At 35.5% G+C, this 27,698-nt stretch overlaps 2 protein-coding genes across 2 annotated transcripts in view; both read left to right on the plus strand.

Moving 5' to 3' along the window:
• LOC145319907 (SID1 transmembrane family member 1-like) overlaps nt 1-13,143 on the plus strand; it is a 68,003-nt gene extending 54,860 nt beyond the window's left edge. Inside the window, exons 14-25 of the mRNA XM_080162308.1 lie at nt 814-870; nt 1,830-1,914; nt 2,688-2,757; nt 3,322-3,351; nt 5,034-5,128; nt 6,089-6,198; nt 7,153-7,239; nt 8,011-8,093; nt 9,187-9,261; nt 10,158-10,270; nt 11,941-12,042; nt 12,999-13,143. Coding sequence (XP_080018434.1) covers nt 814-870; nt 1,830-1,914; nt 2,688-2,757; nt 3,322-3,351; nt 5,034-5,128; nt 6,089-6,198; nt 7,153-7,239; nt 8,011-8,093; nt 9,187-9,261; nt 10,158-10,270; nt 11,941-12,042; nt 12,999-13,143 — 1,052 coding nt within the window. The remainder of the gene's footprint in view (nt 1-813; nt 871-1,829; nt 1,915-2,687; nt 2,758-3,321; nt 3,352-5,033; nt 5,129-6,088; nt 6,199-7,152; nt 7,240-8,010; nt 8,094-9,186; nt 9,262-10,157; nt 10,271-11,940; nt 12,043-12,998) is intronic.
• A 683-nt stretch (nt 13,144-13,826) lies between these two features.
• On the plus strand, nt 13,827-27,510 carry LOC145318594 (SID1 transmembrane family member 1-like). The gene is made up of 6 exons (XM_080159980.1): nt 13,827-13,877; nt 14,581-14,673; nt 15,271-15,366; nt 16,057-16,113; nt 25,529-25,656; nt 26,913-27,510. Exons 2-6 carry the CDS (start codon nt 14,611-14,613, stop codon nt 27,067-27,069), a joined length of 501 nt encoding a protein of 166 aa, XP_080016106.1. The 5' UTR covers nt 13,827-13,877; nt 14,581-14,610; the 3' UTR covers nt 27,070-27,510.
• Nucleotides 27,511-27,698: the final 188 nt, after the last annotated feature.

Consider the following 27,698-nt stretch of genomic DNA (forward strand, 5'->3'; position numbering starts at 1 on the left):
CTATAGTTTTACCATAGGTCTGTGAGTGGATTTGATCAATTACAAATATTTTATTTTTATAAGTTATGATTAAAATTTACCCAAAGGGACTATCCACGAACAAGAGCAAGTGATTCTAAGTACCTTCCAGCAGTGATTCTAAATGTTTTTTAATGAATATACTAGGGTTTTGTTAAATATCGTTATATTGATTTTAAAAGTATAGTTTCACCATGGATAAAAATTTGAAATGTTAAACATTTTGTGACTAAATATCATCAAATGTTTTGTTGAGTTCAAACTGCTAGGTACAACAAAAAAGGTCTCTTTTTTGATGAAAAATGTTAATTTAGAAAAAGGTATGGTAACTTGTAATATTCTAAACAGTTTTATTAGTGTAATTTCGTAATTATAGCATTTATTATATTTGGCGTATTATTTTATATGAACATTTTAAAGTTTTATCTAGAGAAACTTTAATTTTTTCATTCATTATAACGATATTAAACATAACCCTAGTATATTTACAAAAAAAAACCATTTAGAATCACTGTTGGAAGGTGCTTAGAATCACTTGCTCTTGTTCGTGCCCGAAGCCGTTTTCTGTATTTTAGCAGTTTTGCAACAAATTTACTGAAATTTTGTTTTGACTTATACATTTAATTTATGCTTCTTCAGTTCTGACACTCTACAAGCATTAATGTTTGTTTATCTTACCGTTTCAGAGCTTCGCTTTTATTGATGTTGTCATCCTTATTCTAAGGGAAAAAATTCTATGATACTTGAAATTGTAACTTGAAACATACCTAGACCTCAAAAGAAATTCATATTTAGCTGAAGATGGAGCTCAGAAGGAAAATGTCTGCCATATAACTGCTGAAAATGGGACAGGTAAGAGGGGGGGAAGTTTTGACACATTTGCGAAAACAGTGAGTATAGGCTTTATCTTTGGACTGAGAGGATAGGTTATTAGGGATAAAACCATTCATATATGATAAATTTTCCCAAGTTTTAAGATTTTTTGGACAGGCTTCCAGGTGGTCTCTGGACAGGCAAAAATCAAAAAAAAATTTTTTTGAAAAGTTAGAGGTCATTTTATATAACAAAATATGCTTATTTTTAAATGTTATTTACATATTTAAAGAAAAAAGATGCATATTTTGTTAAAAAATTGCCCTCTATTTCTCCCAAAAAAATTTAATTTTTATTTTTACCTGTCCAGCGACCAACTGGAGGCCTGCAGCTCTTGTACCTGGGGGCCTGCAGCTCCTGAACCTGGAGGCCTATCCAAGAAATCTTAAAACTTGGGAAAATTCATCATATAAGAATGATTTTATCCCTAATAACCTTCCTCTCAGTCCAAAGATAAAGCCTATACTCACTGTTTACGCAAATGTGTCAAAACTTCCCCCACTCTTAATTTCTTTTTCTGTTCTACTGTACACTCATTATTATATGGATTTTCCAAGGTTGTACAATGTACATCAATTTATCCAAGAGTACCACGTTGGGCAACATTTTGACCAGTAGGGACTAAAGAAAATAATACCTTTTTTTAATTATGTTTTCTTCCTGCTCTTAAGAAGTTAGGTTCCTCTCATTTAAATTGAACTAGAATATGACATCTGCTAATATGAGGACAGAGTTAGATAATAATGTGTTTTATTTAATGCAGGTCTGAGATCTAAATCTGAAATTAAATCATTCATTAGATATTAGAATTTGGGGCTCAAACAAAAATAATTTATTTCCTAGTTCTCCTCCTATGATTGTAATAGCCAATAGATAAAAAACTAGGTAAGGTTTTTATTTTATGTAAATTGGTACCTAACAATCTTTTAATATTTTAGAAAATGGAGTAGCTTCCGAGGGAGAAGAGAGAGATGGTGCACAACAATCTTATAACAGCAATAATAGCAGACTACCTTTTACCCCAGGAATTTTATTTTTTTATAGGGTCAAGCGGGGCATAGACCGGTAAGGGGCTATACCGGTAATTTTTTACCCACCTTCATAAAATGACCTTTATCTCCATGTTCCTTTCAAATGACAGAACTGATATGGATTTAGGTTGTTTATTGTAATAGTAATTGATTTTATGACTGTTAAATTTTTATGCCCAAATAAATATGTTTATATTTTATGGTGGGTATTAAGTTTAAACATTAATTGAAGGGAGAAAATAATTCTTAAAATGTCTTATTTTCTACCTAAATTGATTCAGTTGTTTTAATGGGATTTAATCAATAACCCAGCCACAAGTGTGTGGACGAGGGTAGAATCATTCGGATAAGTTAAGTTGCATGTAAAAAAAAATTTAAACAGTGGCCTGGTTGTGTTTTGTTCATATTATTCCAATGGAACTAAAATCATACAAATTTCAGATTATGTAAAAAAACTCTTTGTATTGTATGAGATCGAAATCCTTATAATTAAGAGAAACAGGACCTCTGTTTGTTTTTACCGAAGGATCTTGCTAACCGCTGAACCGATATGGTTCTCTTTACAATGTAGCTTTTCATAGGTCCTGGGAAGGTGTATAGCTTTTTGGGGGGAGGGTACCATCACCCTCCCAAGAGAAATCGTCCTTCCCTAAAGACAACTACAATTGAAAAGGGGGGGGGGGGATGGTCGTCTTTCTCCCTCTCTTCAATGGCTCCAAGAGGCCTCTAAGAGCTTAGCAGCTAATATAAAAATAAAACGGTCCTAGAAAGCGCCTACAGAGACCTACTGGTTACGGATATCCTAAGAGAACATCAGCTAAGATGTGAAACACGGGTAAGTTTTTTTTGTTGAGTCTTTTTACTTTTTTGTTTAGAATAAAGTTAAACTAGCGGCTACGCCTGTAGAGGCCCCTAGGGGCACTTGAAGTTGGAGAAGTCGACCCACCCCCCTTCACTTTTAATTTTAGTTTTAAAATATTATTTTTTTTGGGGGGGTGGCTGCAATTTTTTTTCTAGGGGCGATATCTCTTGGGAGGGTGGTTATACCCCTTCTCAAAATAGTTATCAACATTCCCAAGACCTATGAAAAGCTTCACTGTAAAGGTGAACCATATCGGTTCAGCGGTTGGCAAGATCTTTTGGTTCACACAGACACAGTTCATGTTACTTTTATGCAAGGATTGTCCATGAAGGGCGAAATACGTGCACAGAAACGTGATCGGAATAGTGTTTGAATTCGGGCATAGTTATAGAATTTCTCAAAATTATAGTTATGAATATAGGACATAGGTGGAAAACTTTGTTCATATAATGTTAGGTTGTTGATACTCTTTATTAAAATATATTTTGTTTAATAAAATACCAGAGAACAATAAAATTTCATTGCTTAATTATTAAGAGATTTGGACTATCATATCTGTTTCCATCGGTAAGTCATATTGTAAGGCTTTGTTTTATGTACATAGACAAATGGGGCAATTTTTGTAAATACAAAATTAACAATAATAAGGGGGGAGGCGGATGTGCCACTTTTTGAAACCATAAGTAAAACGTGCATGATCTCAGCCCATAAAAGAGTTACAGCTCTAAAATTCTGCACAGCAGTTGCTTTTGAGGTGAACAATATGGAACTGTGAAGAAACGGCGGTGGAACCGCCGCTCCCGCCGAAAACCGTCGTTTCCCGCCGAATTGTTTTTGCCTTTTCTCGCCATAATAGACAATTTTCAATCATCTGAGAAAAACTTTTTTTTCTTCATAAAAATTTCGCTTATATTTTCACTTGACACTTTTTTTAATATTGACATGTTTGAAAGTGCCACGTGAAAATATAAGGGAAATTTTTATGAGAAAAAAAGTTTATCTCAGATGATTGAGAACTGTCCAATTTTGGCGAAAAAAGGCAAAAAAATTCGGCGGGAGCGGCGGCTCCGCCGCTGTTTCTTTACAGTTCCATATTGTTCTCAACAAAAGCAACTGCTGTGCCGAATTTTAGAGTTATAACTCTTTTATGGGCTGAGATCATGCACGTTTTAATTTTGGTTTCAAAAAGTGGCACATCCGCCTCCCCCCTTTGAATTATAAGTATCGCATTAGAACATACTTTGATAGGTAAGCGAAATCATCGGTAGTGATTGGGAAAATTGAAGGCAAAAATGAACAATTGTGACTCGAGAAAATACAGAAAAAGATTAAAGACGCAAAAAATACACTACACATTTAAGTTATATTAACCACTAATAATCCAAACTAACCATGTTTTGAACTGGTTTTATTTTGACTAACAAAACCTTTTTTAAACTTTAAATACAGGACTTTTTACGTACCTAGTATGTTAGTAAAATATTCAATAACATAAAAAAAAAATTACAGACTCTAACGGTACACCGACAAACGTCCTAATGCGACAAACGTTCTAAACGACGAACCTCCTAATGCGACATCTCTGAAGTAAAACCTCCTAAAAGTTTTTTAAAAATTAAATCTTCCAAAATTTGGGTAAAAATGTTTGAAAATTTTAATTTTGTTAATAATTTAAAAAAGATTAAAGGTCGAATTTTGTATTGCAAGGATGTATCGGGTTCGAAACCATGCTGTTTGATAGCCAACACAGACTTTGGGAAAACTGTCGGACGGATTTTTAAATTTCTGCCTGTGTACCTACAAAGTTATTCAAGAAATAAAATTCAACATTGAATGAGTTCCGAGTGTATTATCGCCATTTTCGATTTTATTGTTCAACTTTTTTAACAGTGGTGGATTTTATCCTAAAATTTTGGAAGATTTTTTTATTTTATAATTTTTGAAAAATTTTAGGACGTTTTACTTAAGAGATGTCGCATTAGGACGTTCGTCGCATTAGGACGTTTGTCGCATTAGAAGGTTTGTCGCATTAGGACGTTTGTCGTAGTAGTAGGTTTGTCGGTGTACCGACTCTAACCAGTGTTGACTTCATGGTCCAAACATTTGACTTTAATTAATAATTTGCTTATCAAATGCTTTTTGTAAATTAATACCTATGAATTTTAATTTTGCCTTGTATATTTGTTTGAACAAAGCTTATTTAAATTTTTTAATTATTTTTATTTAATTCATTGGGGTAATTTTTTCAGAGAAGCGAGCACTGTACCCATGCTGTAGAAAGGTTGAAAAACAAACGTCAAAATTTAAAGGATATGACCATGATGGCTTCGAACCCATGGCACAGGTACACTTTAATAATGGATATAGAATTTATGTGGATATTATGACAGGGGAAAATATTGGGTCATTCTAGGTTGCTAATGTGGACATCACTTATTGGTCAGTTCATTCATCCAATAGGATGTAATGGGGTAAAGGCCCAAAGGGGGAGGGTTGGGAATATCGTTATTTTAGTAAGCTACAAGTTTCACTTTATAACATGATAATCAGGTGTAAGATCCAAGTAATAATAAATCCATTGGTTCATAATTTGTGTAAGAAATACTTGAGAATTGTGGATTTTATTAAAAGTAAAATGTTTTCTAATATTTTAATCTTTATTTCTTCAGAGAAAAATATAATTTACTCAGATGTTGTGAGAGATAGATAAACTGAGGGCCATGAGTTTTAATATAAAGGGGGGAGGCGGATGTGCCACTTTTTGAAACCAAAACTAAAAGTCAACAAAAGAACTCAACTAAAAAAAGAGTTACAGGTCTGAGATTTTGCATGGCAGTTGCTTTATAGGGGTACAATATGGAACTGTGAAGAAACGGCGGCGCAACCGCCGAAAACCGCAGTTTCCCGCCGATTTTTTTTTTGCAATTTCTCGGCGGTTTTCGGCGGTTGCGCCGCCGTTTCTTCACTGTTCCATATTGTAACCCTATAAAGCAACTGCCATGCAAAATCTCAGTCCTGAAAATCTTTTTTTAGTTGAGTTCCTTTGACTTTTAGTTTTGGTTTCAAAAAGTGGCACATCCGCCTCCCCCCTTTGCATTTAAAAAAAAATATGAAATGTGGCGACACCCCACTTTATTAAGGTATCATACATTAATATTATGGCTGCGATCCTAGCCTCCAGGGTCCTAACTATTGGGAGAATGGTCATGGTTTGGTCATACAGAGTTTAATCTGAAAATCATGCTCAGAGATCCTTTGTTTCAAACAAAATATAGCTTCATTGTTGATATGATTTCTATTTCAGGCGGCAGAGGTCAAAAGCATATATCTACCTAATTCCTTTAGTCTCCTTGTTCTATCTCATTCCCTCAGCACAAATGGTTTATACAGAATATATCAGATCTAGAGAATCAGGTTATTTTTTTTAATGATTTTGATATTTTTAATTCTTACACTTAAATAAGGGGGGGGGGGGAGTTTGTACACTTATAGGAAATGAAATTAATCACATTTTGGGAGGGACGTTTGGGCTTGTTTTTATAGTTATCAACCTAATTCTTTTCGTTAAATCTCTTATATGAGTGGATGTACACGGAAAACTTTGAAAATTGAATTTCAACACTTTCCTTCTAGGGGCTAGTGGAGCAAAAGATCTCCCAAATCACTAAAAATATGAGTTCTGAGCTTATTTTTAAAGATATCAAGCTGATTATTTAAAAAAAAAAACTTTTTAAGAATAACTTAACTAAGTAACCATTATACATTTCATTTTGGGACTTTCCTTACAGGGTCTTGTTGAGCAAAAGACCCCTCAAAACACGAAATATGAGTTCTGAGCTTATTTTTAAAAATATCAACTTGATTTAAAAAAAAAAACTTTTTAACAGAACCGAACTAAGTAACCTTTACAGATTTCATTTTGGGACTTTCCTTCTTGGGGCTTGTTGGACAAAAGATCCCCAAAAACTAAAAATATTAGTTATGAGCTTATATTTAAATATATCAACCTGATTTTTTTAAACAAACCTTTTTTAACAGAGATTTTACAAAAAGAATTAGGTTGATACCTATAAAAACAAGCCTAAACGTCCCTTCCAAAATTTGATACTGAATTTTATTTCCTATAAGTTTACAAACTCTCCCCCCCCCCCCCCCCCCCCGTAAGATTACAGTCAAAGGCGCTTATTAAGTCTAACTGTTTTTAATGTTAACAAAAAACATAGTGTAATCAAACGCATATTTCAAAACAATTTGACCTAATAAGCGCCTTTGATTGGAATCTAACTCACAACTTTACGCAATATTGTGAAAGTTACTATTTCCTTTCTATCTTACATTCTGATCATAAAACCAATTTAAATATTGTAGGAAATATGGAGAAATGTTTTCTAAACTACGGGTGCTCAAGACCTTATGGAATATTTACAGATTTCAACCATATTGTAAGCAATATTGGTAAGCTTTAGTTTTTGTTAATGTTTTACCTAATCTTTTCTGAACTTAAAAAGAATTGAATTCTTTTTAGGAAATAATAACTTAGGCCAACAGGTAAATGCAATATTACAAGAAATAATTTTTGAGGCAAAAAACCTAAACATTTTTATAGAAACATTTCATTGACATTTTTAAAAGCGAAGCTTTTCTGTAATTAGGGCCATTCCGTTCGGAAGTGATAGCTTTTTGGTATGTTATAATTGTCCTATCGATTTTAAACTTTGCATTGTGATTTCTGTAGAAATTAGGTACGATTTAAAAAGCATAGCAACTCTATAATCGTTACCAGAATGTCCATACGTCCATTTTAAACATGTTGATTTTATTTTTTTTAACAAAAAAAATTTATGTGATATAATCATCCGATTGATTTTGGAATACTGATTCCTTGAACAACAAAATACAATGTTATATGCGAAGCATTTCTATAATAAATTCCTAAAAATGTAAGTTTGTCCTTAAACATTATCCTGTATTTAAGCAGATTTTCAACAAATTTATTTAAAATTTTGTTTTGACTTTTATACATTTATATTCTGACTATTCAGTTATAACACTCTACAAGTATTAATGTTCGTTTATTCTAACGTTGTTAAAGAAAAAATTTGCAATGATTTCTTAAAATTTTCAAAGTTTAAATACCTCTAATCGTCCAGAAGTCTCATCAGCTATTTCTCAGCCGAATTTTTTGTATGGTCTCAAATTTCGATATCAACATTCTTCAAATTTTAGGTTACATAATTTATGGAATAATTTTCATCCTGATTGTTTACATCAAGTCAAGAATGTTGCCAGAAGGACACCAGACACACGAGGTAATATTTTCATTCTGATTGTTTACATCAAGTGAAGAATGTTGCCAGAAGGACACCAGACACACGAGGTAATATTTTCATCCTGATTGTTTACATCAAGTCAAGAATGTTGCCAGAAGGACACCAGACACGAGGTAATATTATCATCCTGATTGTTTACATCAAGTCAAGAATGTTGCCAGAAGGACACCAGACACGAGGTAATATTATCATCCTGATTGTTTACATCAAGTCAAGAATGTTACCAGAAGGACACCAGACACACGAGGTAATATTATCATCCTGATTGTTTACATCAAGTCAAGAATGTTGCCAGAAGGACACCAGACACACGAGGTAATATTTTCATCCTGATTGTTTACATCAAGCCAAGAATGTTGCCAGAAGGACATCAGACACACGAGGTAATATTTTCATCCTGATTGATTACACCAAGCCAAGAATGTTGCCAGAAGGACATCAGACACACGAGGAAATATTTTCATCCTGATTGTTTACATCAAGCCAAGAATGTTGCCAGAAGTACATCAGACACACGAGGTAACATCAGATATTTACAGTTATGGGACAGTGGGTGATAAATTAATTCATCCCATAATCAAATTTTTGTAATACGTGTAAAAAATGAAATGGAAGAATGCAAGTGCCCCACTCCCAAGAAAATGACCTTAATCTACCACAGGACCAGTAGGTACATTCCCTGATGAGTAGAATCCAATCGGTTCAGCGGTTACCGAGATCTTAAACTTAAGACGGGCAGACATCTTTCTACTTTGTATTATAGATATATTACTTAGGTAGTTATCAAATTCCTAACAATGATTCTAGCATCATTTCATCATGTACTGTACTAAATACAAAAATATTTTCAGTAGGGTTGGGCTGGATATCTGGTTTGGACTGACATCCAGCCATTTTCAATATCCGGCCGGATACCGGATATTGAAACTATCCGGATACCGGATATCCGGCTGATTTATAATGTTGGATACCCGGTAATTTGCTGGATATTGGGTCATTTTAGATATCCGGCCCAACCCTAATTATCAGAATACATTTTATTAAGATTTTATGCCTTCTTAATTGAATTTAGGATCATGATTGTGATATGGGACCGTTGCAACAACATAGTATCTTCTACAGCATGGGAGTCTGTATGATTTTTCAGGTAAATAATACTGTCTTTGTCTATCTGTTTGTATATTTATCGCATCGTATTATAGACAGCTTTCCGCGGATATAAGAATGGAAAACTGTACGATTAAAACCAGACGCGGCCTTACAAAACTGGGATTAATTTTATGATTTTTTAAATATTCGTTGAAACTTATCTTCAGTACGATGATATACAAGATTTTTAAGTTTGTCTGAGAACCGGTGCTAATCCAACGGGTATTTATCAGTTTTAAAGCCAAACTGGAAATATATTCTGACTATTTATCCTTTTATCAAAGTCTGACTGATGTAAATCGATCAGATTATTTTTTTTAGATATAAAATAACTTCTGCTTTTCTGTCTGTATCTTTGTGAATCTGTCTCTCTTCAACACAATGTATCCATCTTCATTTTATTCATTTCTTTTTTATGTTTGTACCTAATCAAAAACAAACATACTAGGTATTAGATTGTATGATGTTTTAAGATCCAATGTCTGTTTGTCTATTTGCTATCTATTTTAGTGCTGAGTAGTAATTATTTCATGTGACCATTCATATACAAAATACATTGTCTATTTAGTTCTGTGAGTTTCTATATTATCTATAGGTATGTGTCCTCTGTCTATCGAATTTAATAGGTGTCTATTCCAATCTATTTATCAATGTCTATCTATTTCAGGGAGTTTTCAGCAGTATATTCCATATGTGTCCATCTAATCTATCAATCTATATATCAATGTCTATCTATTTCAGGGAGTTTTCAGCAGTAAATTCCATATGTGCCCATCTAATCTATCAATCTATATATCAATGTCTATCTATTTCAGGAAGTTTTCAGCAGTATATTCCATTCCATATGTGTCCATCTAATCTATCAATCTATATATCAATGTCTATCTATTTCAGGGAGTTTTCAGCAGTATATTCCACATGTGTCCATCTAATCTATCCCTTCAGTTTGACACAACCATGATGTATATTATGATGATCTTGGTATTTATCAAGCTATACCAACTAAGGCATTTCAGAAAACTTGAAACTATTAACTTTTCATTTTTTAATTTATTAAGTATACCTATCTAGAGTTTCTTATAATAACAAAAATTAAATGCGATTTATTTACAGTCTTGTTGTGTTGACTATAGTTTTTTCAGTTTCATTTATTGGAATTATATAGAGCTAAAAATGTGTTATTTAGTTTATTTAACGCTATTTTGCATAAACCTAGTATATTCAACAAAAAATTACTCAGGTTAACTGCTGGAAGGTGCCTAAATTTACTTGCTTTTTTTCGTGCATAGTCCCCTTTAAGTATAAAAAACTTATCAGCAGTGTTGTGGATCCAGATCCGCAAGGATCCGCATGTTTTTGAGTCCAAGGATCCGGATCCGGATCTGCAAAAAAATCCGGATCTGGATCCTGGGGTATAAATTTATGGAAAAATCTACCTAAATTTATACAGCATGACCCTCAAAAAAGTATTTTTAAGCATCTGCAGCCCTTATTTCTCAATGAATTATAAAAAAATGCATATGTCCTTGTTCTCCATAGTATTCCACATAAGTAGATATAAAAATATTTTTTTTACCTCCATTAACACCGGAGATTTTTAGAGCTAAAGTTTTGAAAAAGTGACTGAGGAAAAAGTAACTTTTAACATGAAACGACTTTTTTAGCAAAATTAAGGTAGAAATCCTTTTATTTTTGTTACTAGCAGAAACTTTATACAAAAATGAAATAAAAAATTTAGTTTTTGAGTAAAAAGCATTTTTTTACACATATTTTTTGAGTCTTTTTAGTTTAATGATATTTTGAAAAACTTACTTATTAGGCAAAATTGTTTAAGATTAAAAAACCAAATAAATCTTTATGAATATAGCAGGAAAATTGTTTTTGTTTCACAATCCTAACTTTAATAACAAAAAAGTTATAAAGAAAATAAAATTTAAACATAATGATTTTTTAGTCTAAAAAGCTTAATTAACCTCCTATTAAGTGATTGAAATGTCAAAAAAGGGGGCGGAGCAACTGTCATAATTAATCCTTTTCTCAAATAAGGGTTAATAAATAACCTAAAATTTGCAAATAATCAATTCATTCAGTAGTATTTTTTGCCATTAAAAATTTATATTTTTTGGTGGAATAAAAAAGAAATAATTAGTTAACTTGTTTTTCTTTGTGTATCATTATTCAGTTGCCAGAAAAACATAATATAACCATCCAAAAAATAAGAGAAACAAAAAAAAATTCTTTTTCTCAGTCACTTTTTCAAAACTTTAGCTCTAAAAATCATCGGTGTTAATGGATGTAAAAAAAATATTTTTATATCTACTTATGTGGAATACTATGGAGAACAAGGACATAAGCATTTTTTTATAATTCATTGAGAAATAAGGGCTGCAGATGCTTAAAAATACTTTTTTGAGGGTCATGCTGTATAAAATAGTCACTTACAAATTTTGAAAATCAGACATTCTCGTGATGAGAGCCAATCTTTAAGGTTTAGGTTCAGACCTGAAAATTAAAAGTATTTGTGACTTCGAGATTAAAGAATAAATATTTTTGAAAAATTTGGTGATTTTATTTTTATTGTCAAGGATCCGGGTCCGCATACAATCAATGCGGATCCGCAACACTGCTTATCAGCCTTACATAAAACCTAAGCTTAAATTTTGTGAAACTATTACAGACATCCTGATATTGCATACAATGCGTACCATGTGATGTACGCTTTCTCCATAGTCCTAGTTTTTGAAGCTCTTTCTCTCTACATTTTCGACTATACAGCAAGGTAATGATTTCTGTATTATGTTTAGAACTGTCAATCTTCCTTTTATATAAAGTTGTAAGCTTTTTTGTCTGTATCGAAGGATCTCACGAAACTTTACAGCGAATCTTCTTATAGGTCCAGGAATGGTTTTACTTTTTGGGGGGAGGGCATCTCCACCCTCTCAAGATAAATCGCCCCTAGAAAAATTACCCACTATCTCAATTATTTTTTTACTTAAAACTAATATTAAAAAGGGATGGGGGCAGGTCGACTTCCTTAACTTAAATTAACTAGAGGCTCCTAGGGGCGTAGCCGCTAGTTATTTTTATTGGATGAACCCATAAATTTGATTTAGTAATTATAGAAACCCTAATAAAGGGTAGGGGGGGAGGGGACATTGGGCTGTTCAATACACTAGTCCCCAACATTTTATAATAATGTTTGCTTATAAGCTGGGTTTACAACTTTGGTGACTTTTATTAAATTTTGATTAGTTGGTTCATTAAGTTGAATATCCAAACGTTTCAAACATTATTTGTGATTTATAGAATTTTGTATTATCATTGGGGATGTACAGTACATCAATTTATCGGCCGTTGCCTTATCCCTTTTGATTCATGTATGGGGAAAGTTAAACTTTTTTAACATACACAAATAACTCAGCCATGATATGCAATAAGAAAGGGCGTTGAAACTCCGTAGCTGCCGCCGAAACCAGTTGATAATTTACAAAAATTCAAAAAACCAATTAACAGGCACAATTCCCAGTGCTTTTTCTCTTTTCCCTTCTGTTGGTTTAAAAACGTTAGTTCTTCCCTCCTCCACGTAATGGGACACTTAACCTGAGCTTAATCTTTAAATCATTTTAGTGGTGATTTAGATCGGGGCGCGCCAAAATGATTTAAAGATCAAGCTCTGAATTTCAGATTATGCTCTTAAAGTTATTATAAAACTGTTGTATTCTTTTATTTATTTAGGTTGATCCTGTTCATACTGTTTATGCTATTCTACTTCATGTTCATGATTCACATTGCTGTTGATATTTACTACTATGGAGCCATCAAAACTAATCCAGCAAAGGAAAATGCTTATTTCATTAAGAAGAAATTAAATAAAATATGAAGAAAATTCAAAAAAAAAATAGTACAAATTCTTTCTTAATATGTGAGTCGAAATATTGAGTAGCGCAGTATTATGTTAATATTAATGTATTAAGGGGGGGGGGGAAGTTCTGACACATTTGCGTAAACGGTGAGTATAGGCTTTATCTTTGGACTGAGAGGATAGGTTATTAGAGATAAAATCATTCTTATATGATGAATTTCCCCCAGATTTAAGATTTTTTTGATAGGCCTCCAGGTTCCGGAGCTCCAGGCCTCCAGGTGGTCTCTGTACAGGTAAAAATGAAAAAAAATAAAAAAAAATTTAAGTTAAAAATCAACTTATAAAACAAAATATGCATATTTATTCTTCAAATATTTGAATAATATTAAAAAAGATGCATATTTTGTTTTATAAGTTGACCTGTAACTTTAAAAAAAAAAAAATTTTATTTTTCATTTTTACCTGTACAGAGACCACCTGGAGGCCTGGAGCTCCGGAACCTGGAGGCCTATCCAAAAAATCTTAAATCTGGGGGAAATTCATCATATAAGAATGATTTTATCCCTAATACCCTATCCTCTCAGTCCAAAGATAAAGCCTATACTCACCGTTTACGCAAATGTGTCAGAACTTCCCCCCCCCCCCTTTCTTTTTTTATTTTATTGTTATTTTTATTAAATTGTCTCTTTTAAATTAGCATCTTTAAATTTCAGTTGATACCGATTTTTATCAAACATGCCATCAAATATAACGTAAGTGTGTAAAAATTTAGTTTTTATATCTCTAATTATTAAGCAGATACAATAATTTATAATTTAGATAAAAACAGTAAATTGTTACACAGTAAAAACCTAAAACACAAAGGAACTCAACCCAAAAAAAGAATTACAGCACAGAAATTTTGCATTGCAGTTGCTTTAATGTAGAACAAAGTGGAACTGTTTCACATTGTGCTACATTATAGCAACTGCCATGCGAAATTTCAGTGTCGTAACACTTTTTTGGTTAAGTTCCTTTATGTTTTTCTTTACGCAATTTAACCTCCCCCCTTTAAAACAAGATTGATTTCACAGTATTTAAAACTTTTTGGGGGGGAATTAAAGTATCGCCTATTACTTTCCCACGGATAAAACCTTGTCTTGGTTCATTTCAAGAAAGGCCTTTTAATTAAGATTACTTTCAAGGGCGTCCAAGCTTTTTTCATTTTGGGGGGTAATCAATATATCATATAGGCTTTAAAAAAAATTTTTTTTGGGGGGGTTAACAATTCAAACTGCAAATGCCTATGGCACCCCTAAATGCATTTGTGGGGTAATCACCCCTTTAACCCCCCCCCCCCCACCATTGGACGTCCTTGATTACTTTACCATTACTATATAACGATTTACTGTTCTTATCTTCTGCGTCCGCGTAATAATAGATTACTTATCAATTAACTTTATGTATTATATTTAGAGAGAAGTGCTATACAGAAACAAGTTGATTATGGGAATAGCGTTTGTCCTTTTTAATTTAGTCATCGCTATATTTATACTTAGAAACATCACGGTAAGACATTTAATTTTGTCATTGAAATCTCAAAATTAATACCTATGACATATATAAATGAATGGAAAAACATTTTTACTGAACATAGTTGAAGATTATGTAATAACAAAATTATCAAACGCTTTTATTAAGTCTAAAATACCCAAATTATACTTTGTACTATCCTTTTATATAAAGTACTAAGCTTTTTTCTCTAGCCAAGGATCTCACTAACCGCTAAACCGAAATATTTTTCCTTTATAGTAAAGCTTCTTATAGGTCCAGGGAGGGGTTTGAACTATTTTAGAGGAGGGTATCTCCAACCTCCCAAAAAAATACCCCTCCCCAAGAAAAAAAAAACTAAAATGAAAATTGGGGGACAACTCCCTCATCCCCCCCCCCCCCCCCAACTTAAGTGCCCCTATAGTCTTTTAGTGGCGTAGCTGCTAGTTGGTATTACAGCAACTTAATTACAAGAAAAAAAATATTGTTGCTACTTTGATTGTGTTAGTTTCAAATTAGACCATTCTCGCCTCCCTCCCTTCAGCCCTTCTAAAACTCTAAAAAATCAAGCTTTATTACATTTTCTTGGCAAATGATTTAATTTTTTTTATCAAGGTACCCGGGAAAAGCCTATCTACACCAATTTTAGTGATTGGAGGAGCCAATATAATATTGTATATTGCTTACTACTACTTCAAAAAGTGCTTAGAGGTATGATTTACAAAAAAAATGGGGTATAGTCCCTTTCGTGGCAACGCTCCTTAAGGGGCGTTTCTTCGTTTTTTTCGCAGTAGCTTTTCTCCTATTTCTAGCTCCTGCGGGGGGCTCTATCCCTGCGGGGCTAATTGCCTAACCCTGTAGGGCAATCACCTAACCCAATATAACTTAATCTAACATAAAATATCCTATCAAAAGCCATTTTAAAAATACAACGAATCGCCCCTTAAAAGGGCGTTGCCACGAAAGGGACTATTCTCAAAAAATGGTAAAAATGCTTTCTGTTAATAACAAATTTTTTAAAAACTCCATGGAATCTACTTTATAATTGACTTTGTCTTTCGGTCCGTTTGTCCGTCTGAAATGAAAGTTATTTTCTCACTTTTTTCCATTTTCTTTTTTTCTATTTATCTAAATTAATTCTTTACTAAATTGGTTTCTAATTATATTCTCTGTCTAATATGCAAAGCGTTTTCTATAAGGCTAACCCTCCCTCACTATGTCTGTAACCATCAAATGGTGTTGTTTTTAGATTTTTATGCATTGATATGATAGGACTTAAATAGAACTGACATTTTCATCTATATTTTATAAAAGACTAGTAACTAATGGTAGACCTAAAAAAAATATTGAAATCAATGTTGTAAGGTGTAAGATCATATTCATTATTCCCTTTTCAAACAGGTCCGGCCTAAGATATGTCCTGTTGAAACAGATGAAGAACCTCAAATACCAGTCAAGGTAGATCACTGCATTTTTTACTTTTTAACATTTTTTTGTCTATTTTACAAATTACATTGTTTTTCCTCATTACAGATAAGATGAAACGGCAATTTCCTTAGAGAGCACAAAAACCCAGCCTTCCTTATTTTGGAAATAGATTTAAAATAAGGAGGTGGAGTTTTTTTTTCGTGTGTTAAAAGTTATGTTCAGTTAAGTTATATTGAGTACAAGGTAACCCCGCTGTTTCGGAACGCAATGCCTAGCCGTTCTCGAAATCTTATCTCCAAGCCCTCCGAATGACCAACATAGTGAAGTTTACGAATGTGTATTTATTACCATGAAAACAGTAAGTCTAAAACAAAAATATAAGAATTAATTACATAAAATTAATGGTTATTATTTTTGTAAGATCGAGGTTGCGTGATTTCAATTTAATTAAAAATATAAAATTTCTAAAAAACTTTAAATTGGCACGAAACATATTAAATCGCATCAGAAATTGATAATTTTAGATTCAAATGATCAATAAAATAAAGGAAAATATTCGTATGATAAAACTTAGCAGTTAAATGGTCTATTTGTTGAAAAATTAATGATTTAAATTTCTTCATAAAATTGTACCATTCTACGCTTATTATTAAGAATTAAAAGATAAATTCTTACCACATATGATGTCAAACTAAGCAGGAAGGCTTATTTGAGATCTTCCACGGATTAGAGCGCATGTATATTCAACCAATACATTATTTTCATTCACGTAGCTCCTCACATGGGAATCATCAAAGGAAAAGTGCGCGTCTTTTTTGTTTGTTTACAAGCGACGCGCGGAGATAGTTAGGAATGCTGCGTTACACACTCATTCTCTGGTGTAAGGAAAAGGGAATTAATGGGTTCGGACTTGCCAGGGAATACAAGAAATACATTCCAACACACACCCGTCTAGTCACTGGGAATCGAACACATTACCTCATATTAGCATCATGCGTGCAGACAGTGTCCACAAAATCACAATCTCATAACGCATAAATTACAAGAGTTTAAGATGTCATGGCCATCAGGCCTAAAATTAATTATGGTAACTTACGAACACCACAATAACTCAAACCGACTCCACTACCACATAAGGATAGGAATAAGGAATGGGAAAAGCATTCAACATTCATGAAATGCACATTTACCACTCACACATCTCATTAAATCATGGCCCCATAATCTCAATAAAATTAGAATTACAGACCATGTAATTGCGAATACATGAATTAATAATCAATAGTACCTAAACTTTGATTAGGTACCTACATAATAAAATAGGCAAATGATTTTTATATTAAAAATCGCATCAATAATTAAATAATCAACTCAAACTTTTTTCGTCAAAAGAAAGAAAGATTAAATAATGACATTTTTTCTACTAAATCTTTTTGCTAGAAAAGAAAAGTAAAATTTCATAAAAAACTTCTCAATAATTAGAATTTTTCTCCGGCGGAAAAATACTTGCTTACATCTAAACATTTCTCAGATAAGATAGGTAAGATCCTTAAATCTAAACATGTTTTAAAAAAAATAGATACTTAAATCTAAATAAAATATGACTGTAAAAAAAATCATCAAATATCGGAAAATTAAAATTTCATAATTTTAAATCTTCGTGAATTAAAATTGCGTAAAATTAAAATTGCAATTGAAATATGCAAATTAAATTTACCAAAATAAAACAAAAGCTCAATATAAGAAAAGAACTTCTCTAAATGCTGAGTTTGCGATTTCTCTCTGTTTTAAGAAGAAAGCAACTTATACATATTCAAACAGTCATAATTAAGGCAATTTGGGGCCTCAGTTAGAATGAATCCCTCAAGATACAAACTAACAAATCCATCAAATATAAATAATTGCCATGTTCCAGCTATCCTGTCGGACGTTATGTCTTTCCATCACAACTTTTTTGATACTGCATAATTTCCAACAGGATTTCTGGCGCAGGGCTGCATCAACTGAAATTAAACATAATTAGTGATGTTTAATCAAATTAAAATAAAAAGAATCATGAAATAATTCAAAGAAAACTTTTAAATCATCAATCAAAGCAATCGAAATTAAAACAAATTATCTTATGCTTTAGTTTTGCCGTTCTGCGGTATGTCTGGCCGAGGAAACAGAGCTAAGATACACCGTAGAGCGGTCTTATTAAGCTTAAATCTACGATACTCAAAGAATCTACTTAATTCAAGGCGAAAAAAATCTGCATTTTTTCTTTAGGTACATCGGTTAAAAGGTAAATAGTAATAATTTTAATATGCATGTAATATTAAATTATTTATGTGATTATAATAAATCTTAAAGAAATATTTAAATGATGTAAAAAATCTCATTGTGTTAATTTCTTATCATATTAAATTTCAATCCAACAAGGATAAAAATGTTCGTATTTGCGTAGGTACCTAGGAAAATTTCCGCGAAAAAAATCCCTGGTCCCGGAAAGACTTAAATCATCGAAAAAAAACTTGCTTAAACGTATAAAAAACTTAAGTCTGCATTTCAAATGAAAAAATCTTGCATCGATTTGAAAGTTTAAACGAAATTGTATCAAAAATTGCGTTTTTTGTCTTTCGAAAAAAATCTGATAAATCTACCGTAAAAAATAAAAATCAAAGTTAAACAAGAACGATACTTATACTAAACTTTGGGTAGATTGATCTTGAGCAGACGTCTTGCGGAAGTCTCGTTACTCGTGGCGGCTGCGTCATCTGATAATTTATACTTGCAAACCACGGTCCTTCCACCTGGGCGCACTTCTTCAACACGTCCCAATCTGAACTTCTTCATCAAAGCTGTGCTGTCGTCGATCAACACCACATCTCCTGGCTCGAGCAGCACCTCGTTGCGGCGCCACTTGACGGACTTGAGTAGCTCGGGCATGAGCTGCTCCTTGTACACCTGATGGAACTGACGGGTCAACTCCTCCAAGTTCTCCAGCCTCCTGGTGATGGGCTCCTTGCAACCTGTTTCGAAGGTGCAGATTGCATCATTGGTCCTGCCGCCTAACAGATCAGCAGGTGAAATTATCCTCCAGCTATTGACGTCATCTCCTTGGGTGGCATATGTCAATGGTTTAGAATTTAAGACTCTGGCGGTCTCAGCACACAACACCAATAAATCATTGAAGGTTACAGTAGCACCAGCCAACTTCTTGTTCAACACACGCTTGACCAGCCCAACCTGCCTCTCCACAGTACCTACGAACGAGTGTGCTGCGGTGGGCACAAGATGCCATTCAAAATGCATCCTGGTATCCTTCAAAAGTTCATCTAGAATACGTTTGGCACCAGCCATATTGGTGCCTCTATCTGTAGTAACCCTTCTAGGCATATTATAAAACGCCTGAAGTTTTCTCAAGCCGACCAGCACGGCTTCAGTTGAATAATCGGTCAACACGTCAACAAACACAGCCTGTGTAAATCTACAGGCTACAATCAACAACCAGACTTTGTACTTAGTCTTGGAACTCCTGGTGCCAACGCCAGGCTTCACAACTTCTATCGGCCCCGCAAGGTCCATATGCACCTCTTGGAAGGGCACTGAGGGTTCAACACGGTCTGGCAGAATATTAGCCATTGCGGGACTCGAACGCTTGGCATATTCAATGGAACATGCAGCACAATTTTTGACCACTTTCATAGCCTCCATGCGGCCATGTGTGATCCAAGCATACCTTCGGCTTTGCGCCAATGTTTTACGATGACCTCCATGTCCCAATTCATCGTGAGACTGTTGAAGGATGAGCTTCGCCAGCCTGTTGTGGCGGCTGAGCAAGACAACACCTGGGCTGTCCTTCATAACTTTCCTGGGGCCTCCAGCTGCGGCCTCAAGGGCTTCATCTCCTCTGCTGGCCATTTTCAATATTGTGAATGACCTAAGAGGAAAACATCCATCATGACCCACTATGGGCCAACAAACCTGGACCTTGTGATGATAGGGTTGAAGGGAGTCGAATTTCCCCTCGGCGTCCATGGTCATCTCCTTCTCTTGGTTGAAGGATGTCAAAAACAGGTCACAAACAGAATCCATGTATGTGTTTGTGAAAGTATAGTTCTCATAATACCTAGAACTATCATTGTTGCTAACACCATCCTCATTTGTTGCAACACCACGTTTCTTGACAAGCAACATTTTAAAGCAGTTGGCAGCCTTAAGAACTGCGGCCACAGTCCTCCTAGCCTGCCTGTAGGTCCTTCTTGCCAGGGACCTCCAGAAATCATTGTCCACCACCTGTGTGAACATTACCTTGAGCTTCGCCATCTTGGGATTTAGCTCGCTCTCGGGAATGGATGCATTGACCTCACCCGCCGTTTTAACGGGCCACTGGTCCTGTTCCAGGCGCAACCAGCTTGGACCTTCCTGGTATGTGGATCCAGGTTGTACATCCTCAATCGTACACAAACCTCGCGTCGCCAGGTCGGCGATGTTGTGTTGGGTTGGAACCCATCTCCAATCTTCAGGGCTCGTCAACTGTTGCATCTCAGAAACACGATGACTGTTGAAAACATTTAGCATAACACTGTCACTGGATAGCTGAGCCAGGGCACAGCTGCTATCACTAAAAAATACTTTGCCAGAAATGTTGAAAGGTAAAGCTCTGACAACTGTATCCACAAGCCTTGCCAAAATTAGACAACTAAGCATTTCTAACCTTGGTATAGACTCTATCTTCACTGGTGCGACACGTGACTTGGCGCAACACAAAACTACATCAAATCCTCCAGAAACTGGCCATCTCAGGTAGGTGATGGCTGCATAGGCCTGGTTTGATGCATCACAGAAACCAACAACCATTGGAAGCCCCAACGGCTTATCAGGAACCATCGAACGTCTGAACGACACATTTCCAAGTGCCGCCCGATCCTGGAGGCTGCTCACGAGCTCTGACCTCAACTCTCCAGGTATGACATCATCCCAGCCGCATCCATGTATGCAAACTGAGCGCAGACAAAGCTTGGATTTAAGCAGCAGTGGTGCTGCAAGACCCATCGGGTCGTATAATTGTTGCACAATTCTCCAAACTTCTCGTTTAGTTATCAACTCAGGTAGACTTCTCCAGAGATCCTCCAGATCCAGATCTTCTAGCAGCTTTCTACCCTTGATCTTCTCGCCGTGGTTGGCTCTGACAGGCAGGAACAATTTATCCTGTTTAGGGTCCCAAACAAGGCCCAAAACTTTCACACTGTCAACATCATCTCCAGAATAAATAACAGATTTAAATCTGAAATTTCCAGGTTCAATCATCTCTTCCAGCTCTCGGACCAGCTGGACAGCTTCAGGTTTACTGTTATGACCGCTTAAACAGTCATCCACGTAAGTACAAGTCTCCAATTTGACCGAAGGAGGATCTTGATACAAAACAAATTCAGATCTGAGTGGTTGCTGAACATCTCTCCACACATCTTGCTGGGCTACAACATCAGAACCTCTAATCTTCTCAGATCCATAAACATCTTGAACATCCTGCAGGGAACGTCCACCAAAAATACGACCAGTGAGTCTGAGGGCGGTCACGGCCATATCGCCGGCCAAGGCTTCACCAAAGTTGATGGTTTTGGTGAGATAAACCTCCGGCTCTCCATCAACTGTATCAGCAAAAAAAACACGTTTCAGCTGAGAATCTTCATAGGTAGCTAACAATGAATTGTAGAACTTCTGAATGTCAGCCACGAATGCACACTTGTAACTTCTGAACCGAATAAGATTGTGCATCAGGGAATATAATGGAACTGGCCCGTCCATCATAATACTATTGAGGCTTAGCCCCTTGCAGCAGAGGCTAGAATTGGCGCATATCCTCAACGGCGTGGAAATAGATTCTTTATATGCGCAGACTAGGCTCGAATAATACACGGGCTAAGTATAAGCTAGATCTTCTGGCGAAGCTTTTGTGTACACTCCACGAGAAACAGCTTCTTGGAACACTTGGCAGAAGGTGTCATATTCACCTTTTTTGACCATCCTCTGCCGGTCACGTAAGCAGATCTTGTACGCCTGCTCTGAGTTATCAAACAACACACTTGGCGGCTGCTTGTAAGGATATGAGGCCGTCCAGATACGGTTCTCAAGATCCAACGTCAAACCTTCTTCAATCAGCTGCCGCTTACGCACGTCCAAGGCGGACTGCCCGGCGGCAATGGCGGCGCAATGACGGCAGTTCTTACAACCGCTGCACATTGATGGCGGCTGTATTCCCAAATTTTCTGTACTCAGGAACTCCATCTTGCTGACCTCCAACTTAACAGCTTTACAAGCGACAGGATTAGTAACAGTCCTGCCGTCCGCAGACACAACTAAATAACCTGTACCAAATAAGCTTCTGTACAGTCTAGAATCACCAACCATTTTATCTGCACAAGGGAACATAGCTGGTGTTAGATGGCCGATAAGAATATCTATCTTACCGTCGACCATAGAAAAATTATCAGGCTTCATGTTGAAAATTTCGGCGGCGGCTGCAGGATCAATAGAACGCAACCCTTCTTCAGTACCAATGCTGGGCACTACCGCCGCCTCCAGAATATGGCAATTCCGGTTGCGGTCAACCAAGCAGATTTTAACTGTAGGACATGCTTGGCTCTTTCCATCTGCCAAAGAAATAGTAGCTGTGCGACCAGTTGATGGCAACTCTAACTTCTTGGCGATACTTCTAGAAATCAACGTCAGATTTGCTCCAGAGTCCCACATAGCATTGACGGTGACTTGACGTTTGTCAGCCGCCAATGCTGGAAGCTGCTGCAACATCAGCATAAAATTGTTCTTGCTAAACAACTGTGATTCATAAACTGCCGCAACTTGTCCAGCCACAGTCTCATGAATCAAACTATTATGGGGTTGATTGCAGCTGTCTATGGTACAGCTGCCAAGTTTATCGGCCCTAGGACAGTCGGCAACCCTATGCCCTTTTTGCAAGCAAAGCAAACAGGCTCCTATCTTCTTGATGAAGTTTTTACGTTCAGGAACAGACATATCCCTAAACTTGGAACACTTAAACAACAGGTGATCAGAACTACAACCTTCCGATGGGCAAGGCTGTTTCTTCTTGGTCTTAGCTGGAGACCCAGGTTTACCAACGGCTGTAGCTGCGGCCGCAGGATTACCTTTCTTCTTGGAGGGGGTGTCTACATCAGTCGAGCACCTCATCAAAATGGCGCCCCTCTGTTCCTCTATAATCTTCAACAGCTTTGGAACATCTGGGGTATCCATCGAGCCCAACGCTAGGTTGAGCTTATCTTGAAAATCACGTGGCAACTTCTTGGATAACATCTCCAGAAGGATCACGGTCAACCACTGGCTTGTGGTAACCTCATCATCATCATCATCTTTAGTCAGCTGCTCGAGCTGGCTAACTGCACCACCAAACTCTGCTAACACAGTCACAATCTGGTTGGAGTCCGACGGTTTAGACTTCTTCTCCCATTGGTTGAAAAGGCAGAGCATCTGACGTGTTTTGGACTTAAAACGTGCATCAAGGTAAGCCCATTGAGATTCATGCGATTGAATCTGAATTAACTGAAGTCTCAACTCTTTATTTTTACAGACCTTTTCACTGCTCAACAATAACTGTAAATATGACGGGTCCTGTCCTACAGTAAGCTTTTTAAAATTGTCCTTGAAACTTACGTAGGCTGCCTCTTGGCCGTCAAAGCTGGGAAGAAGACGTTCGTCGACACGATTCATATATCCTGGCGTGAACATAGAACCGGTGCCGAACTGTGGTGTGCCAAACGGTGACACAAATGGCGATGCTTTCGAGGCACCCGCCGTCGTTGTGGGCGGCTTCACAGGTTCAAGCTTAACCTCAGCCAGCCGTTTCATCAAAGCAGACAAAGTGTTTATAATTGGTTCAGGTAAGGGAAAGTATGACCCTTTAATAACTTTCACAATCTTTAAGCATCGATCATATAGTTCAGCCTTATGGTCAGGCAAATTATCACCAACTAAATCAACAACACTTTGAATGTCACTAAGCTCTTCTATAGCATCTAGAGCATCCTTCAGAGCACTATAGTCTTTTTGCACAGTAACTATATCAGAATAAATGTCACTAAACTCCTCAAGCTCTTGGATTCTCACACCAAGCTTGCTAAAACCGACCATGATGCTATCGAATGTCTCGAACTTGTCATGGACAAGGATTGACTCCTTAGTGAAATGTCTAACGTCAAGCTCTGAAGATTCACTGACCAACTTCATTACTTTACTTAGTTCACTGGTTAGGGCCTCGACGGCTGGGCGCAGCCGCAATCCCAATTGAGCGCCTTTATTCTTTTTAGGACCCATGATTGTCACTAGAGTTAACTGTACTGATTACGACTATAATAATGTGTGGTAAGGTATCACAACCAACACATTCACAAAACTTCACAGATTCTTCTTAGCCGCATCTGTTCTGTCTTGTTTTCATTGTTTCGGAACGCAATGCCTAGCCGTTCTCGAAATCTTATCTCCAAGCCCTCCGAATGACCAACATAGTGAAGTTTACGAATGTGTATTTATTACCATGAAAACAGTAAGTCTAAAACAAAAATATAAGAATTAATTACATAAAATTAATGGTTATTATTTTTGTAAGATCGAGGTTGCGTGATTTCAATTTAATTAAAAATATAAAATTTCTAAAAAACTTTAAATTGGCACGAAACATATTAAATCGCATCAGAAATTGATAATTTTAGATTCAAATGATCAATAAAATAAAGGAAAATATTCGTATGATAAAACTTAGCAGTTAAATGGTCTATTTGTTGAAAAATTAATGATTTAAATTTCTTCATAAAATTGTACCATTCTACGCTTATTATTAAGAATTAAAAGATAAATTCTTACCACACATGATGTCAAACTAAGCAGGAAGGCTTATTTGAGATCTTCCACGGATTAGAGCGCATGTATATTCAACCAATACATTATTTTCATTCACGTAGCTCCTCACATGGGAATCATCAAAGGAAAAGTGCGCGTCTTTTTTGTTTGTTTACAAGCGACGCGCGGAGATAGTTAGGAATGCCGCGTTACACACTCATTCTCTGGTGTAAGGAAAAGGGAATTAATGGGTTCGGACTTGCCAGGGAATACAAGAAATACATTCCAACACACCCGCAGAGTAAGTTCACTGTAGGTAAAGGCCCAGCAAGATTTAGACCCCTTGCAGGGGCAATGGCATAAATAAAAAAAAAATTCCTCCACCTTTAATTTAAAAGATATTGGGAACCATATACCACATGAACTGTTGTCCCTTAACTATTTGGGGTGACATACCCTCCTCTTAACCTGCGCAGGCTCAACACATAACTTTTCTAACTTTTGCAGACTGATCAGTGCAGCCGTTTACGAGATCCCACGGTACATACCTACACATTGGTATATTTTATTAAGTAGGTATTCTTATTTTCAGAAAAGACAAATATTCTTGTTCCTGTTGAGTTTTATCCTTCAATCCCTGACCATCGTAATTGGAATTGTGGCAGCATATTTTTATTCCAACAAACACCAGTCCAGGAACAGCACCCCTCCAGAATCCAGGTACAATAAGAAATTAGTTGAAATTATCCCTTATAATTCGCCCCTAGCCTCTAGGGGCTTTGCCCCAAGAGGTAATAAAAAATTTTTTTTGGCGAAATACGTATAAGGACCAAGGGAGTCTTCTACAAAAAAAAATGGGGGGGGGGTTGTTTTTGGGGGGGTTAGGAGTGTCCCACCCCCCAAGAAAATAGCCTAAACCACCACCTTATGGTTATAATCCTTTCTGGGACCTATGAAAAGCTACCTTGTTAAGGAGGACCCGATCGGTTCAGCGGTTAGCGAGATCCTTCGGTACAAAGAAACAAATAGACAGACAGACATTGTTCTACTTTGATTTATAGATATTATTCAACAACAATCTTTGTCCCCAAGACAAACAATGACAATTGCATGATAAGTTTAGCTTTTAATTACAAACAACTTTCCTATTATTGGACATAGTCATCCTTGTTATCTATTACACCTTTTAAATTTTGGTGCCTTTCCCTCACAGGGCTTAATGAGCACAAAACCCCAGCCTTATTTTTTTAATAAATTGAAAAAGAAAGGGGTATTTTTTTATAAACATTTTCTGCAGGCCTTTAACGTTGTGGGGCTACCATGTACCCAATATAACCTAACTTAAGCTGACAAAAAGAATTTAAACCCACAAAATAATTTATTAACAAGGATGACAACATCCATAAAAGCTCTGAAATGAAAGGACAAACGAACATTAACACTTGTAGATTGTCAGAACTGAATTAGCAGAATATTAATGCATCAGTACAAACAATATTTTAAGAAAATTTGTTGCAAAACTGCATTAATAGATAATACTGTTTAAGGACACACCATCATTTTTGGGACTTGTTTATAGAGATGCTTCGCTTATAACATTGTACCTTGTTGTAATATGAATCAGTTTTCAAAAAATCAGAAGAATCGGATATTTTAACATACAAAAATTTGTTGTCAAAAAAGTTAAATATCGACATGTTTAAAATGGACGTACGGACATTCTGGTATTGTTTATAGAGTTGCTACGCTTTCTAATTTGTACCTAATTACTATAGGAATCATCATGCAAAGTTTTGAATCGATAGGACAATTCTAACCTGTTTAAATTAACGAAAAGAGCTAACTCTCTGTGACGGACGGACGGACGGACGTACGGACGGACCTACCCTAATTATAGAAAGCTTTGCTTTTAAAAATAAGGGGGCGGGGGGAGGAAGTTCTGCCCTCGACTAGGCACTGTAAATTTCTTATTTAAGGAACATGAATGACATATGCTACGTGATGGATTTCTTCGACAACCACGACATGTGGCACTTCACCTCGGCCACAGCGCTCTTCCTCGCCTTCATTGGGCTGCTCACCGTCGACGATGACATCATATTTGTCAACAGAAAGGATATCAGAGTATTTTAGGTCAGAATTCACAATCACCAGTAGAAGAGAGAATAAAGATGATTGGATTATTACCCTACCTCCTTTTATTCTCCAATATATTCCAGCTACATGGAAGAGTTACAATTGAAGAATATTTTGAAGAAGTATTTTATTCTCCCGTGTATGACAGATAATTTTTTAATTAATCAATGTTTTCGTTATATTATTCTATATATTGTTTATTTGTTATCGATCTATTTCCTCCGGCTAAAAAAGCCCGCCAAAGTTACCTTTTTAGTATTATTAATGGATTCTTAAAAATGCAACGTAAACATTTTAATTTATGTGAAACAGAATCTAATACCTCTTGTTAAAAAAGTTTAAATATTAAGAACATTATTTGTATAAGAATGTTATAAATAACGGAGCAGTAATTTTATTATTATCATATAATGTTATGAAGTAATGATCCTGAGAAAATTGATTAAAAATGTACACAAACATGAAAGTATGAAATTTGGCGCTTAATTATTACTAGGTTTTACTTGTAAATATTGAATACAGAAAAAAAAATTCAGCTTAGATATAATCAAAAGTATTAATTATGTGCTAAGTAGGTTTGAAATAAAAATTGCTATATTATATTTATGATATAAATTATATAAAAG

Source organism: Acartia tonsa, chromosome 5, assembly GCF_053477335.1.
Source record: "Acartia tonsa isolate MP-2025a chromosome 5, ASM5347733v1, whole genome shotgun sequence".
In the NCBI taxonomy this organism is placed as follows: Eukaryota; Metazoa; Arthropoda; class Copepoda; order Calanoida; family Acartiidae; genus Acartia; species Acartia tonsa.

What these genes read in the sequence shown, in the direction of transcription:
- LOC145318594 (XM_080159980.1), top strand. Translation starts at nt 14,611, where the DNA reads ATGGGAATAGCGTTTGTCCTTTTTAATTTAGTCATCGCTATATTTATA. An exon ending in TTATACTTAGAAACATCACG is followed by an intron (nt 14,674 to 15,270) that starts GTAAGACATTTA and finishes TTTTTTATCAAG; the next exon opens with GTACCCGGGAAAAGCCTATC. An exon ending in AACCTCAAATACCAGTCAAG is followed by an intron (nt 16,114 to 25,528) that starts GTAGATCACTGC and finishes TCTTATTTTCAG; the next exon opens with AAAAGACAAATATTCTTGTT.